Source organism: Harpia harpyja, chromosome 10 (assembly GCF_026419915.1).
Source record: "Harpia harpyja isolate bHarHar1 chromosome 10, bHarHar1 primary haplotype, whole genome shotgun sequence".
Taxonomy (NCBI): Eukaryota; Metazoa; Chordata; class Aves; order Accipitriformes; family Accipitridae; genus Harpia; species Harpia harpyja.
In genome coordinates, this window is record NC_068949.1 from 42,225,392 (window position 1) to 42,240,546 (window position 15,155).

At 41.2% G+C, this 15,155-nt stretch overlaps 1 protein-coding gene across 1 annotated transcript in view; it reads right to left on the reverse strand.

The window, feature by feature from the left end:
* CPXM2 (carboxypeptidase X, M14 family member 2) overlaps window positions 1-15,155 on the reverse strand; it is an 80,127-nt gene that overhangs the window by 33,565 nt on the left and 31,407 nt on the right. Inside the window, exon 3 of the mRNA XM_052799588.1 lies at window positions 13,803-13,942. Within this exon, the coding sequence (XP_052655548.1) occupies window positions 13,803-13,942 (140 nt within the window). The remainder of the gene's footprint in view (window positions 1-13,802; window positions 13,943-15,155) is intronic.

A 15,155-nucleotide genomic window follows, 5' to 3' on the forward strand; every position in this document is an offset into this window, starting at 1 on the left:
AAGAAGAGTATGAGGAGAAATAAAATGCTGCTTCCTATATTCTGAGAGCAGTTAGAGCTATGTAGCTTTTAAACTGTCTAGGTATTCCCCATAGTAATGGGTATACAGCTATGGAGAAGGTAATGCCCTGACTCTCCTCTCATATTTGTTGGTCTGAAAGGGCAGCAGTAATTTATTTTTTTCCCCTAACACCTTTCTGGTTTCAACAGGCAGTGACTTAGAGGAGAGTTGTGGCTTGGAGGTATCTTTGTACTGTACAGTCAGTCCAGGATGATTAAATTCTATATTCATGTATAGAAGCTGATAGTACGTAACCAGCAGTCCTCTAGAGCAGTCATTCTTGAACACGGGTTCTTAGCTAAGCTACACAGTCAGATTGCTGGGAGTGAAACCAGGGTGAGGAAAGCTCATGGGACTACAAAGAGGAACAGGGGCAATCTGGGCAGTTATGGGACAAGTAGCAGAGCATATAGATGGGGAATAACGGAGTACCTGGAAGGACACATGCACCTAAGAAAAGCTTCCCCTTGTACTGCACCCATACAAATGTAACTTTGTTTGCTTTTCTTTCTTTTAAAATCAACAAATAATATTAGCAAACTACCTATGAACACACACATTGACTTCACTGTGCTCACGTTTAAAGGGACAAACTAGCTTTTATATGTTCACTAAAAGAGAGTCAGGTTTCTAGTAAAGACCAAAAAAGGGGCAGGGATGGAACAAGAGCAAATTCATCTGCCACAAGATCAGTACAAGTTCACCCAGCTTTGTCTTGTACAAAATAGTGACCTTCAAATAATGCCTAAGTCAACACATGGCAGCAGAAAACTTATAACTTTAGATTTCCATCTGCTATCCCATTTTCTGGTTAACAGTGGTCCCACTTACACAAAAGACTCAACCTGATGTCCAGACTTACAATGACACCTAAACCCAAAGATTAGGTAAGTGCTTAGTAGGATTTAGAAAAGCACTTCTGTATGTAGTTTACGGATACCCGAAAGTCAAAGATGAGATCATGTAATTTTGAAAAAATGACTGAACAAACCCGGCTCTTTTACACACTAAACCAGTCCTTTGCAAATCTTTCACCAGCCTTCTTCAATGAATAGATTCTGCCATTCATGTTGTTTTAAATGGAGAAATCTTGACATTTGCCAAGCAGACTGAACTTTTTATTATTGTATTGAAAAGATGAATTCATCTGCCACCTGTAATGCACGCACTACTTCAACATTTGTAAACAACTTTAACAAGTTAGCAGCCCTCTGAAAACACTAATTGTCTGCCTGTCAATGGAAGATCTCCTGAGGTAGGGGATTTGCCAGAGTTCTGTGAAGTGCCATACTGGCATCTCAAGTCTTCATGGCTATAAAATGATATACAACAAAAAAGACAGTGAATTCAGCATGCTATATAAGTTTCTACTAATTCTTGTAAAGAACTTTACTTTCTTCCCTCAACTTCTGCAATAACCTGGCAGGTGCCCCAGATTTCACTGCCATCATAAACTGAAGGCAGGCAGATTTACATCTAGCACAGATAGAAATTAGGAATTTTGGAAATGGCCAATATCAGAACTCCAGGAAGAGGAAAAATAATTTTTTCTGATTGAAAACAAAACCGAGGTTGAGAGCAAAACTCATGGGTTTGAATGGGGGTGGTGGTGTACATATTCAGTGCACATAAAAAGGTGGTGTGGGGGGGTGGGGTTGGTTTTTTTTGTGGGTTAGGAGATTTTTTGGTTTTGTTTTGTTTGTTGGGGTTTGTTTTTTTTTTTAATATTCTTGGCCATTTCTCAAAATCAGGGTAAATGACCAAAAGAGGCAATGTTACAAACCAAAAAGACATTGTTGCTTCTGAAGCATTACAGAACTTTTTTTACTTCAACTGCACAAGTAAGATTAGGAGGACAAACACAATACATCCGTATTCATTACTCTACACACGAAAAAAGGTTTTCAAACAGAATATCACAACCACATGAAAACAAGATAACAGTGGACATTCTGTATAATTGAGAATTTTGTGAGAAAATCATGGCATATATAGACAGTTTTCAAAAGAATCAGCTTACTTTATTGGCATAAGAAAATGTTACTCTTACACCAATACTTCCAATCTAGGACTTTTATTTACCATATTTTAATTTTCTCACTCCCTACAGTTACAAAGGTTCAAACTTCTCCCAAAAGAAAATGTATACTAATCAGTTGTACACATATTCCATCTTGAGTGACAAGTAACATGCTTTTCAGAGGCAGTCTGCCAATTAAAATACAAATGGGACTATATCCAGTCTTGTAACATTTGCAGTATAGGACTACAGAGGGTCATGGGATGAGATAAATCAGTGTAATATATTTGGTCACATACCACATCCTATTAACTGTGCTTGCCTGTATGGAATAAGCATCCGCTTCGCGTTTGTTGAGATGCAGAATAAAACCATCACAGTTGACCAGAACCTTCTCCCACTGGCCTGAAATGCAAAACCGCCTCTAGGGCCTTAAATCTTTCCCCTTTTTTTTCCAATGTCATAAGAACAACAACTTCTGCCAATATTAAGAAGGCTGCTATAAATTCAGATTCCCCTCAGAAATGGCATTTTCTGCCTTGAAATCACATTCCCCACAGTGGGGACGGGGAACACCGCATGCACTCCTGTGTTCGGAGTATCTGGAAAACTAGCAGAAGCTAATGCACGGGGCTTCTGACCGCAGCTGAGTATCTTTAAATCCCACATATTTCTATAGATGCAGACCAGCAGAAGAGCATTCCCGTACTAAGCTGCAGATTTTCTACACATGTGCAGCACAGGAGGTCTGATGCTTCCAGGAAGCAGATGGATGTGTTGCACGTGCTCAAATCAACAGCCAGTCTGTTTACAGTAAGCACAGTGCTTTCTGGAATTGAAGAGTTTAATACATGGTGTTCCATTTATTCACGTAGACACAGAAATCTAAAGTTTTCAGGGAAATCCTTCACAGAAACACGACAGCTAAAGCAAAGCCTTGTGCTAGAAGTAGCATTGGGGAACATCATCTGTTTGTGTTGTTACCTGATGACAGGAAGATCCATCTCATTGGGTTTGGGATTTGCAGACATTAATTTCTGCAGCACGTCACATCGAATCTTTTCGGGGCCCATCGGCACTGAACAATAAAACTATCTAAGGAAAGCTAAAAGAAGGCTATAAAACTTTACAGTACTTAGGATGTCCCTACCGTTGTTTTAGAGAAACTCTTCTGAATTCACTCTCTAAAATCTCCCTGGACCTAGTATTATATTCCTCACATATTTGTTGGTTTTATAGAGTCAAGGAGACGTAATTCAGAAAAGACTGCGTCGATTGTCGAGCTCTTTCTTGGCAGGAAGCTATGGCAATAAAGAAGCCGTTGCGTGACAGTATCTTCAAAAGTATTCAAGGTTACCTCCAGTTCACCATGCTCTAGCACAAAGTGCTACTTGCACGACTGCCTCATGAATTTCATCAACGCTAGAAAAGGATCACGAGATACAGATTTGACAGGAATCATTTGGATTCAGGTCCTTCCCATTAATAATCCTTTTTAAAATTTATGCCAGCCTTATCTCTTCAGGAGAAAGCTATCTGAAAAATCTCTGTATGTATTGCCAACATTAATCAATTCATTTCACAGAAAGTAAATGCAAAAATCAAAATATGATTCAATTCACTTAATGTGGTGGATTTTTTTATTATTATTAATTAGTTGGGTTTTATCTGTAACGCATTAGGTTTAGACAAGGCTTATTTGAACATCTTTGATTTTAAATTCAGTTTCTTGTGATGCATGGAAATGTCCAGCTTGTCTACTTCCATCCGAAAAAAGACAAGCTGAGGGATTAAGTGACTTGCCCAGGGACAGAGAGGAAACCTGAATCAAAGCAGAGAATTAAAAGCAGATCTCCTACAGCCTTGGCAGGTTCCCATCCAAAGGATCAGCTTTTCTTTATCTAACCACATCATCAGGCTACTGAGCATAGGGAAAGACATCTTGACAGCACCAGAACAACAAAACATCTTTCTGCCTTGCATTCCCCAATATAATTTGCTTACTTTTCTTTACGTGTGTTAGACACATAGATGAAACCCAACTCAGCACAACACACAGCGAGTGCTAAATGAGAAGCAGTGGAGCGATGCCAGGCTTTTGGCTGCCCAGCCTCCGGCGGGCGAGTACATCAGCTGAGACTTCTGACTATTTGGATAGGGTTTTATTTTGTTGGAACAGCATCTGCCGCATGTAATATTTTAAGGCCAAGCTTCTCAATTATGGAAAGCTGAATAAGCAACAAGTGAAATAAATCTGATACTCTTATCCTAGTCTCTAAGGATGCTTTTCCACATCACTAAAACCCCACATGACTTGAGACAAACAAGGAAGGTTGGCAGGTGTTGGTCAGCAGAAGCTCAAGCCCACGGTGGCAGAGATGCTGGGGATGAGACTAGCAGACACTGGCAGAGTTCACTTCAGCATCATCTACAACAGACCTGGCTCCAGCCAACGCTATTATTCTTCTGCCATCATGATAATCGGATCTATCTGCATTACAAAACCCTAAAATTAATAGAAAATAGAACCAGACAGGCACACAGATGTGTATCCTCCAATAATATATAAATTGACAAGCCAAAATACTTGAAACAGCAGAATCTCTATACCAAAAATATGCTAGGCAAACCTTAAACTGTACTCATGCAACAGAATCAGCATGCTGGCAATTAAATGGCTTTCTGCTTGAAAAAGTAATTTGTAGTCTCATGCAATTAAATGTAAAACCATTAATATTAATATTCTATAATAATATTTATGCTGATAAAATATTAAATCACCCACTGCCAAACAGTTTCAAAAACAAGCCAAGCCAAAAAACGCTCAGACTAACCACAGGTAGCCCAGCAAGTTTTACAAACTAATTAAAATAAATATGATTTAAGAGATGGAGCTTGACTAGCAAGCAAGGGTATTTTTTTTAATAATTGAAATCTTTGAATGTTTAATTTTTAAAATTGCTTCTAGCTGACTTAAATGAATATACCGCTGTGAAATCTGGCTCTTCAGAGGCCCTATGAAGAAAAGCTCAGGGCCAGAATTTCACTTGCTCAGAATGAATTAAGCACAGATTTTTTCAAAGCTCTCTTCTCAGCGAGGAGGAGGTGGGGTTGCAAATGCATTTCCCACCCAAGGGCTGCCACTTACAGCCAGGTTTTGACAAGATTTTAACCTGTGACTGTCTGACCCTTCTAGAAAATCTGGTGCCAGCTCTGGGTGTTTCCTTTTGCTGTTATACATTCAGATAGTAACACCTGAAGGTGCCAGGGCTCCTGTGTGGGGTCAAAGACATCCTCTGCCCCAAAGATTTTTATGGTCTTAACGCCTGTCACGTCAGGCCACTCTTTGCAAAGAGATCTGCACGTGTTTGAAATTCTTCCTACACCAGACTTTCCCCTTTCGTATCTTCTATATCTGCTAAACGCAACCAAGCCGCGATTCCTTATCTTCTAAACCTCCTTTTGTGACATTTTTAATTTCCCATTCTTGTTTGCGCCTATCGCACCTTTGTAGATCAGTCACCTGTTTGAGCAGAAAAATCTGAACTACATAAGCGCTGCCTCTATACATCTTTTTGCCTCCTTCCCGTGAATATTAAAGTAACAGAAAACAAAAAGCTCTGACAGTAAGCAGCAAATACTGCCATTTGTGTGCACAGCTGTGAGCATATTTAAAGTAATGCCGAAGGGGCTCACATCTACCAAGCGCACCCAAAGATGTGGCCAAGCGCTGCTGGCTGGTGCATGCAGAAGGGATGCTGACTTGAGAAGGTTGCACGGGGCACGGGTGGAGGGGAAAGGACCGGCTGCCTGACATCCCCCAGGTAACTCCCCACGCGATCATTTTCCTCGCAACAATTCATAATGCACGTGCAAAATATACAAATGAAGGCTGCGATTAATCAAGCGCGAGTAATCTGTTGCAGCAGGCGCCTGTATTCATCTGATGGAGCCTTTTCCTAAAGGTTTCAGGACATTTGGTTTCAAACTGCCCATAGTAGTCCCTTCCATGGAGTCGTGGTTTAACCCCAGCCAGCAACTAAACACCACGCAGCCGCTCACTCACTCCCCCCCACCCAGTGGGATGGGGGAGAAAATCGGGAAAAGAAGCAAAACCCATGGGTTGAGATAAGAACGGTTTAATAGAACAGAAAAGAAGAAACTGATAATGATAACACTAATAAAATGACAGCAGCAATAATGAAAGGATTGGAATGTACAAATGATGCGCAGTGCAATTGCTCACCACCCGCCGACCGACACCCAGCCAGTCCCCGAGCGGCGATTCCCTGCCCCCACTTCCCAGTTCCTATACTGGATGGGACGTCCCATGGTATGGAATACACCGTTGGCCAGTTTGGGTCAGCTGCCCTGGCTGTGTCCTGTGCCAACTTCTTGTGCCCCTCCAGCTTTCTCGCTGGCTGGGCATGAGAAGCTGAAAAATCCTTGACTTTAGTCTAAACACTACTGAGCAACAACTGAAAACATCAGTGTTATCAACATTCTTCACATACAGAACTCAAAACATAGCACTGTACCAGCTACTAGGAAGACAGTTAACTCTATCCCAGCTGAAACCAGGGCACACGGAGGTTAAAAAGCTTTCCTTCCTCTTCTAAACAACCCCAGCGACCTGCTCCCTCCCAGCACTGCACAGCGAGTCTTTGGCAAAAGCCTCGTAACTGGAGCGAGAGCACCGTGACAAATCATACCCACGACAGAACATCATCGCTTTTGACATTTTTGTCAAACTTGTGAAAGTATAAATACGTTTCTGGGGGTGCTGTCAGAACTCCACCTATGCAGGATTATCCGAGCTGGTCACAAACCCAGCTCCCCAACACCGGGAGCGGATGGCGAGCATTCATCGGCAGCGATGAACGCTGTACCAAAATCCTGCGTAGGGCACAAGAATCGAGGTGGGAGATTAACAAGACACAGGGATGGAAGTTAAGCAACTAGACAGAGAGCACTCGAGGCTGAAGCTGCCAAAGGCTGACTCCCAGTGCTGAAGAACTGAAAGCCCGTGAGATGGCTCCACCAAGCCAGAGTTAACAGAAAATATAACTTATTGAGAAAACCCCATCATAAACACTAGTATAATATGTAACCAGTGACATTAACATATCAAGGGAGCTTTTCCTACATTGAATTCAGGTTGTTTTGTAACTCACATCAATATACTTGATATGATTTCAGTGGATCGGGAACAATTCACTCTATGAGAGTCTGACTTTGGGGAAGCTGTAATAATCTCTGCAGGCCTGTCACCCAGTCAGGGCAAATAACAGCTTGCACTGATTTAGTGCACTGTAACAATTCAAGTCAGTACACAACCGCTGCTTATTTTATTACATGATTTGGATAAAACAGCGAGACGTTTTCATTGAATTTGCTGAAGTTTCATCAGGGTGTGTTTTCACAGCCTCTGTGTGGGGATAGGAGGCACTTTGAAAGTCAATGCCAAGTATGCCTATTGTCCTGGTGAGCTGGACAAGATTTAGAGTTTATTCTACTCTGCTTTCAAAAGCAGCATTGCACTGTTGTTGTATTTTGCCCCTTCTTAGTGTGTACGGTGCAAAATTCTGTTTTCTTAGGTGGCTGTAGAAACAACTCAAATACCTATGAGTAACCACTACACTGTCCCGAATGTTAATGCAATTACGCTGAAAGGATTATCACTGCTTTTTATACTCTTCTTATTGGAATACTGAAGATTATGTATGTATCATGATTATGTCTTCATGAAGCCAGTCTTACTACTGAGACCATGGTCTTAATACCATGAATGACTGATAAACTGGGGAGGAAGCAAGGATTTTTTTACCCTCCTGCAAGCAAGGAAGTTTACCACCTTGCAATCCTCACATACAGACTGTCCGTAAAAGCAAATCTCAGCTCCTGAGGAGCTGCCACTGAGTATGGCAATAAATTAAAATTTGGGGCAACACATTCATTTTGTCACTAAAGAATGAGCAGAATGCTGTACCACCAAAATTAGAAGCAAGTAAACGGCACTGACCTAAATTTATCCTCAGCTATATCTCTGGATGGTACCCAGCTTGCTACAGACCTACAATTCCCTACGGACAGTTTGTCAAAAGGGATGCTGGGGGATCATGAAGGGCTACACTGCACACAGAAAAGGCTGAGGGTGTACCATAAAAAAATTGCAAAATTATTGCCCTATTCAATTCTAAATATCTTGTCGTTAGCAAAAACTTGATCAGACACAAAATCAAATCTGCTGGATATTTATTATTTGCTATCCCTGGAGAGTAGCACAAGGAAATCAAACAAGTGACACAGTAGGCAGCATGTAATGGTGTCTACACTAGCTTCTACTTTTAATGTAGCTTCAACAGTGACGAACAAAGGTGACCGGTTTAAAAGTGTGTCAGTTTAGAAGCAATATGTGTAAGTCATTGTAATTATTCCTTCCAGCCAGCAATGCCATTGATTTGTTGTCTCCTCCAACCAACTAACCTTCTAAGTGCTGTTGCAGGTTTGCAAGGCATGTGGACTAACATCTACCCACATCAGACTTGAAAATTGCCATCCCCCCATTTTGTTTTTCTTAAAGACAATTATGTTGCATAAAACTAAAAAAGTCTTCAATATTTTCATGAGGCTGAAAGGTCTTAACAACAACATACTTGGAAATAAGTCTCTTTTTTTTCCTAAAAAATTCAGACTTTTGCTTTGGAATTTGAGCATTCTACGCAGATTATTTCATCTATGCTCTTTCTTATTGCTGTAATTTTGTTGTTTCATGACATGCAGTGATAGTGCATAGTTTAACATGGTTGAAAGGTTGATTTTAAGAAAATGCATCAAGTCACAAATACATCTTACTCGCTGAAACATTGCATCCTCTTCTAAAAATCAAAACATCCTCTGCATTGAAACAGTCTGAAGCTTTATATTAGTCAGGACACACTGCCTATTTAGACATGTGGGTTTTCTCTTGATACAAAAAATGGTGCTGAATTATCAAAAGATAGTTTGGGTTGTGGGAAACATGTTTCCCATGTCTTTTAGATTCTTGCCAAACTGCTAAGAGTGATTAATATTTTCTTTCCCTCTGTCAAGAGGGTGCATATTTTAAACTATCACATCACTGCTTTGAATATATGGCACAATTCCACAGTGATGCTTCCAGTGTCCCACTCAACAGTCTTGAATAGTTGTTTAAAGATACTTAGTTCATAAAACTGAAAGATGTATTGGCAGCAACATGAAGAATTACATACTGTATTTCTCCCCCAACTATTCAGCCACAAACCCTCTTGTAGCCCAGCTATGGCACCATCCATCTCTCAGGGGAGCACATCACATGCCTTTCTAAAAGGTCACATCACTCGCACCACTTTCTCTAGACTGAGAAGGCAAACAAAACAGCTCTGCAGAGATATAACACTGATGTCTATCAACTACTGGATATTCATAGTGAAACAGTGTGGTAACTGCCCAGAGACACGGATCTCCATATGTTCTCAGTTCCTACAATGGAACTGATACTCTGCCCACTTTCAAGGTGTTAGCTTTTATTCGTATCGACCAACACTTGTGGCATTTCCGAGTTTGATATCTTCAGCAAAAAAATCAAAAAGAAGTCCTGGTTCTTGCAGCTGGGCCCCACTTTATCTGTGAAATTCAACATCTGCAGATCTTCTGGATAAGCTAAGCAGAGTTTGCCATTTACGATGGTAAAAGAGCGCTTTGCCGTGATTTGAGGTTTCCCAAGAATGACTGAACACCAACAGCCCTCGAGTCCACATGCTTGCTTTGACGGGTAGAAGGAAGGACTCCTCGAATTCAGGAGTTTTTGTTCAAAGCCTGTTTTTTGCTTTTTATGGGAGGAAAAAAGGGAAAGCTGAAAGATTTGACTATCGTGGAATTCACAGCCAGGCGGTTTGAGCACAAAATTTGACTCAGAAGTGTTTTTCCTCAAAAAGTAAATGATTAAATAATTTAAGTATTCATTACTAACCAAGCATGGTTTCCTTCTTTCTCTAGTCAGGTCATCTGTGCCTTCAAGATGATGTTTCTGCACCTTGGCCTCCTCTTCCTCAAGGCTCTCATGTCTCAAGCACAAGAGCCCTGGACAGCCAAGCAGAGCCACAGCCCACAGGGGAAGACAGACAAGAAAGAGCAACTTCCCAAGTGAGATTGGGAGAAGAATAACTGAGGTGAAACAGTTCCTGCCAGCATACAGAAAGCGACAGCCCCATGCATTTTTGTGGTCTTTGCATTGTGTCAAGAGTAACCTTCAATTCATCCATTGCCTGTAAAGTTCCAAAAAAAACCAGTAAGCCAGGCTGATGTGAATAGACTGTCTCTGGGCGGAGTGGGCCATCAGCAATACCAGACTACAGTTGCCAGTGCTGCTATAAAGGAGTAAAGGGTTGCTTCCACCACCAGTATACTAGCTCTGGCTACGGCATCAGATATGCCAGAAGAATCAAATGCCAGACTGCTAATAACTCAAATGTTGCAGCCCTGCAGCGAGGGGCAAAGCTATTTGATGCAGGACTCAGCAGAGTGTCCTTGCCTGCCCTCCCTCATCATTTTACATGTCCTCATTAAGTCAGCTGCAGGAAGCTAAAGGGACCAGGACAGGTACAAATCTCATCTAGGCAGAAGCTCAGAGAGGACTTTCAGTTAAGTAAATTTTTCCACTTTGTTAAAGTTTCTTGTTCGATACAAAGAGGAAAAAAAAAAAGGCTGCCTTTCTGATTCTTTATCACTATCACATAATAGCATTGGTGAACTTAGCATATATCCTAGTGTCTTGATATATTTTTTTTTTTCCCTTTTAACATAATGCTGGGAAAGTCTCCAAGGCTTAAATAAAAATCTCACCTTGGCTCTCAAGCTTGGCAGGCTTTTGCTTCTAATACAACACAGATCAGAGGGTGTTTTTTGGCTCTCCTACCTGAAATAAGCTTCTTCTCCAACATATGTTTCTATTAGTTATGAAAGCACTATATTTTTGTAGCATAACTTCATGAAGTTGGGAAGGTGCCTCAGGTAACAGAATGGCATCTTTTCGTACAAACTTTCATATCACAAATAGTCTTTTTTGATACCGTCACTGTCAGTAGCTAAGTATAAGAGAAAAAAAAACTAACAAGCCTCTTTTGCTTCTAGTGCCCATTAGAGAAAACAGTCACAAAAGAACCTGCCCACACCAGTAAAAGTCCTACTAGCCTGTTTCTCCTGGTCTGGCTTACGAAAGGCAATTCACTGCACACGAGCAATATGGCTACAGTCAGGTCATTGTCTCCTGAGACTGCCACATGTACCGAAGCTTCCACCAGTGCCTCCGAATCCTACCCTAAGGCAACTCCTGCTCCAAGCTCAGGGTCTCTACTGTTGTCTGGATTCAATTTCCCTTTGCATAGCTCTTCTCCACACCAGGATTTCATTTTTCTTTTCTTCTCACTTTCTTGTCTGCTGGAGGAATTGGGGTAGAAAGTCATACCGAGAAGATCGTCCTTCCGATGCAACAACGTGATTAATTCAGAAAACAGCATCTGCCATCTTCCTGGGTATGACGTTCCCAAGTGCTAAGACTGGAAACCCAAGGACACCACTCTTGGCTCAGATGAGGGCTGCACACGTCAGCCTAAACTCTTTTGAAAACATGAACATCTACATTGGTACCTCAGGGAGTACCAAGTTATTTCTAAAATCGAAGGGCTTACACATGTAGAAGCAGAGCACACAAACATCAACTACCCTAATTTTATCTGTTCAATCTGATGAGGGGAGAGAGAAGATGAGGTGGACTCCAAGGAAGGCAGCCCCCCAGCCCAGGCTGTATCAAGAGACACCAAGCGAGATGGAGGCCATCACGCTCTTACAAGAACAGCCACCTCCGCGGCAGTCCTTGGTGCACAAGCTGGAGGTCGGTAGGGAGGTCACTCTTTCCTGGGACAATTTCTCCCTACTCCCCTGGCCCCTCCATGGGGCAGATCTTGATCTTACAGGCCACGTTTTCCAGGAGACGTTAGCCTGCCCCACAGTGCAGGTGGTCCAGTTGAAACCATCTTTGCTCCTACGAAGCAGAAATGTGCCTGTTTCTCCACGAATCAGAGTAACAATCCAGGAGGAACCTGGACCCGCTCTCCCAGAACCAACCCTGCTCTTCCTGCAGACCCTCAGGGTTCTGCTCACCAACTCTTTGGTGGGGGAGAAGAGGGCAAAAGCAAGATTCAGTAATTTAAAAACCAACCAAAAAAAAAAAAAAGACAACTGTGAATACCAACTATAAATAGAGCATCAAGTCCTGCTGTAAACTCGCAATAGAGCCGAACTAAAAATAGCAATACAAGACGAAGCAGCGCAGCACTGGTGTTGATAGGAACAGCAATGTCAAGAGTATGAATATGGAAAAGAGTAAGACTTTGCTACAGTAATTATCTACCTAACACAGAACAATGTGGAATAAATATAGAAACCTTATTGCCAAAAAGGCTCCTACTCCCACATCAATGTTAGGAGAAATGAAAAAAACCCAGAAAATTAAATTATAGAAGGAAAATATTCTTTTTCTTAGATATAGTGGTATTTTTCTGGTTTGCCTTTTATTATATGGCACATTCATTTTCTTAAGTGAGAGATCTGACCAGAATCTAGGGCTGTGCATCTCCTGCATACTTGGTCAAAAGGTCTAGCGGCACAAGTGGGATTACTTGCTCACGTAACAGAGTGAGACTCAACAAGAAATTAAGAGACTGAACAAACACTGTAAAGATCAGGAAAAAACTAAACATCACCTCCAGTTCCTGTTTATGTCAGCTGATTGCTGTAGTCCTCTCATACAATTCTCACCTCATTCACACTGGCTGTATTATAGAGCAATCTGGGCACCCACACTCAGAAGCAGGTCAAAGAAGTAAACGCACACAAATCTGTGCAAAACAGTTATTTCCCAGTGCCGTATACTCGTTCTCTAACACAAGCAGTAACCAGAAAGCTCATGAATGTTTTCGGCATTGGAAGTGGGCATGGGTACACATGGTGGGATTGCCTCCTTAGACCAATGCAGCAAGGCAGCTGCCTTATTCGTGGCAAGCACTCCTTCCCAAAAGCTTTTTAGCAAGCAGGCTCAAACTGCATGGAGTCTTCCTAGCATCCATAAACAGAGCACAACGCACCTGCTACCGAACACTACAGTACTGGTCAACACAAACTGTGCAGTTTTTGGTTATATTGTAAATTCCTCTTTAGAACAAAAAAAGTATAGCTATAAAATTTGTTTCAACTGTTTATTTAAAAATCACGTTGTTTTGGAATTTTACTAATTATTTGGTGATTGCCTATGTATTAGGAAATCTCAAAGATGAGTGGTTATTCTAAACTAATATCTAAAACCCCTAGTATCGAAACTAATCAGGTTAAATATTGGAAAAGAATGAGGAAGTTTAACAGAAACAAATTTGACAAGGTGAGTATAAAGGCATATAATCTAAGGGAGTCATGTTGATTCCTTTGCCAGATGTAGATAATGAATGTAGAAGTCTGCTACCCTTAAACTTGTATTTTATGCCATATATATTCACTTTGCCTTTTACTGTTACTCTGTTCAATTACCTGATGTGACACAGCATTTCCACTCTTTCTTTTTTTCCTTGAAGAAACTAAACACAATACAACATGAATTCCTTGGTCTGAAAGCTCAGAATCTCATGGAGAAAAGCAAGCATGTACTTACGACCAGAGAGAGTTTCTTCCTTGTGTGATGACTCCAGTGAATTTTGTTAGCCTTCGAGCATCTACTTCAATCCACTGATAGGGGTCATTTCTTCCTGCACACCAAGCACCATCATAGAAATCATTTTCGTTAACACCTGCCTGAAAAGAAGGCAAAATCATCTTCATAAATCGGAACCAAGAAACTGAAGGTCTTTCATGGGAAAAAGAAAAGAACACGTGAAGTCATCATTCATTCCACTTACTCCTTTGGCACCAGTTTAAGACCCCTGAGACTGCCATTCTCAACAGCTATATGGAGTGACCAAAATGTTTTCTTACTCGAAGCGGGGAGGGAAATTCTGCAGAGTCCCTTTAAAACCTAAGAACCATTAATATAAATTTAAGTTAGAGTTAGAAAGCATAAACAGAGCTTTGGTTCAGTCCACCTGTCTGTGCCTGTGGCCTGATAGAGCCTTTATCCAGAACAGATTATCCACATGGTCTTCAGAGTTATGAAAGCCCTAAAAAGCCAGCTCCAACCCATATAAATAATGGTCAGTGCCGGAGCAATCTCCTTTCCCCTGGAAGCAGCAAAAGAGAGTGTAGGGCATATGGGAACAGTAATACTATTTCCCACCAATCTTCACTCCCAGAATTATTTATTTTCATCACTAGGGTGTCAAAGGTTAAAAATTCAGGAATGCCCAGCAGTACCCAAGTTGCGTACCAATCTGTATCCCAATTTATGCTGGCAAAACCACCACAAACAGCCTTCTCAACGTTTTCAGAGAAATAGCTGCAAGGTATTTTGAGTAAGCTGTATTCCAGATAGATCTGAAATAGCACTTAAAGAAACATAGCATCTGAGGTCTTCAGATATTTATCTCATTACTAAAGCCCAGGAAACATTTGGCACCAAGCTGGCTACTGCCATAGAGAGCACAGAAGCTTTTCCATATGGTCTTCTGAGGCTACATATATTTTTATGATACTCCATCAGTGCTTAATGTGGCTTTATCATTGCCATCCATGCAATTCCAAGAATGGATATCCTTAAATATTTCCCAAATATAAATGAAGAATCTGGAAAACTTTGTAAAGCAGATCTGAAAGCTCTGGTATACAGCTACTCTCTGTTCAGTGGTATAGTTTCAGTTGGTGCATGTGTATATGTAAAACATAAATGAAGTATGCAAGAACACAACTGTCAATAGTTTCCTGAATTATCCCTCAGCTTCCCACTGAGCAGTATTAGCAGATATTATAGTCATAGCTGGGTTACAACAGCAGAGATTGACAGGTCTGTCTACCTCCATGTTTACAGACCATTTCTACCAAAATGGGCATTGGGTGGGTCTAACTCAAAGAGAGG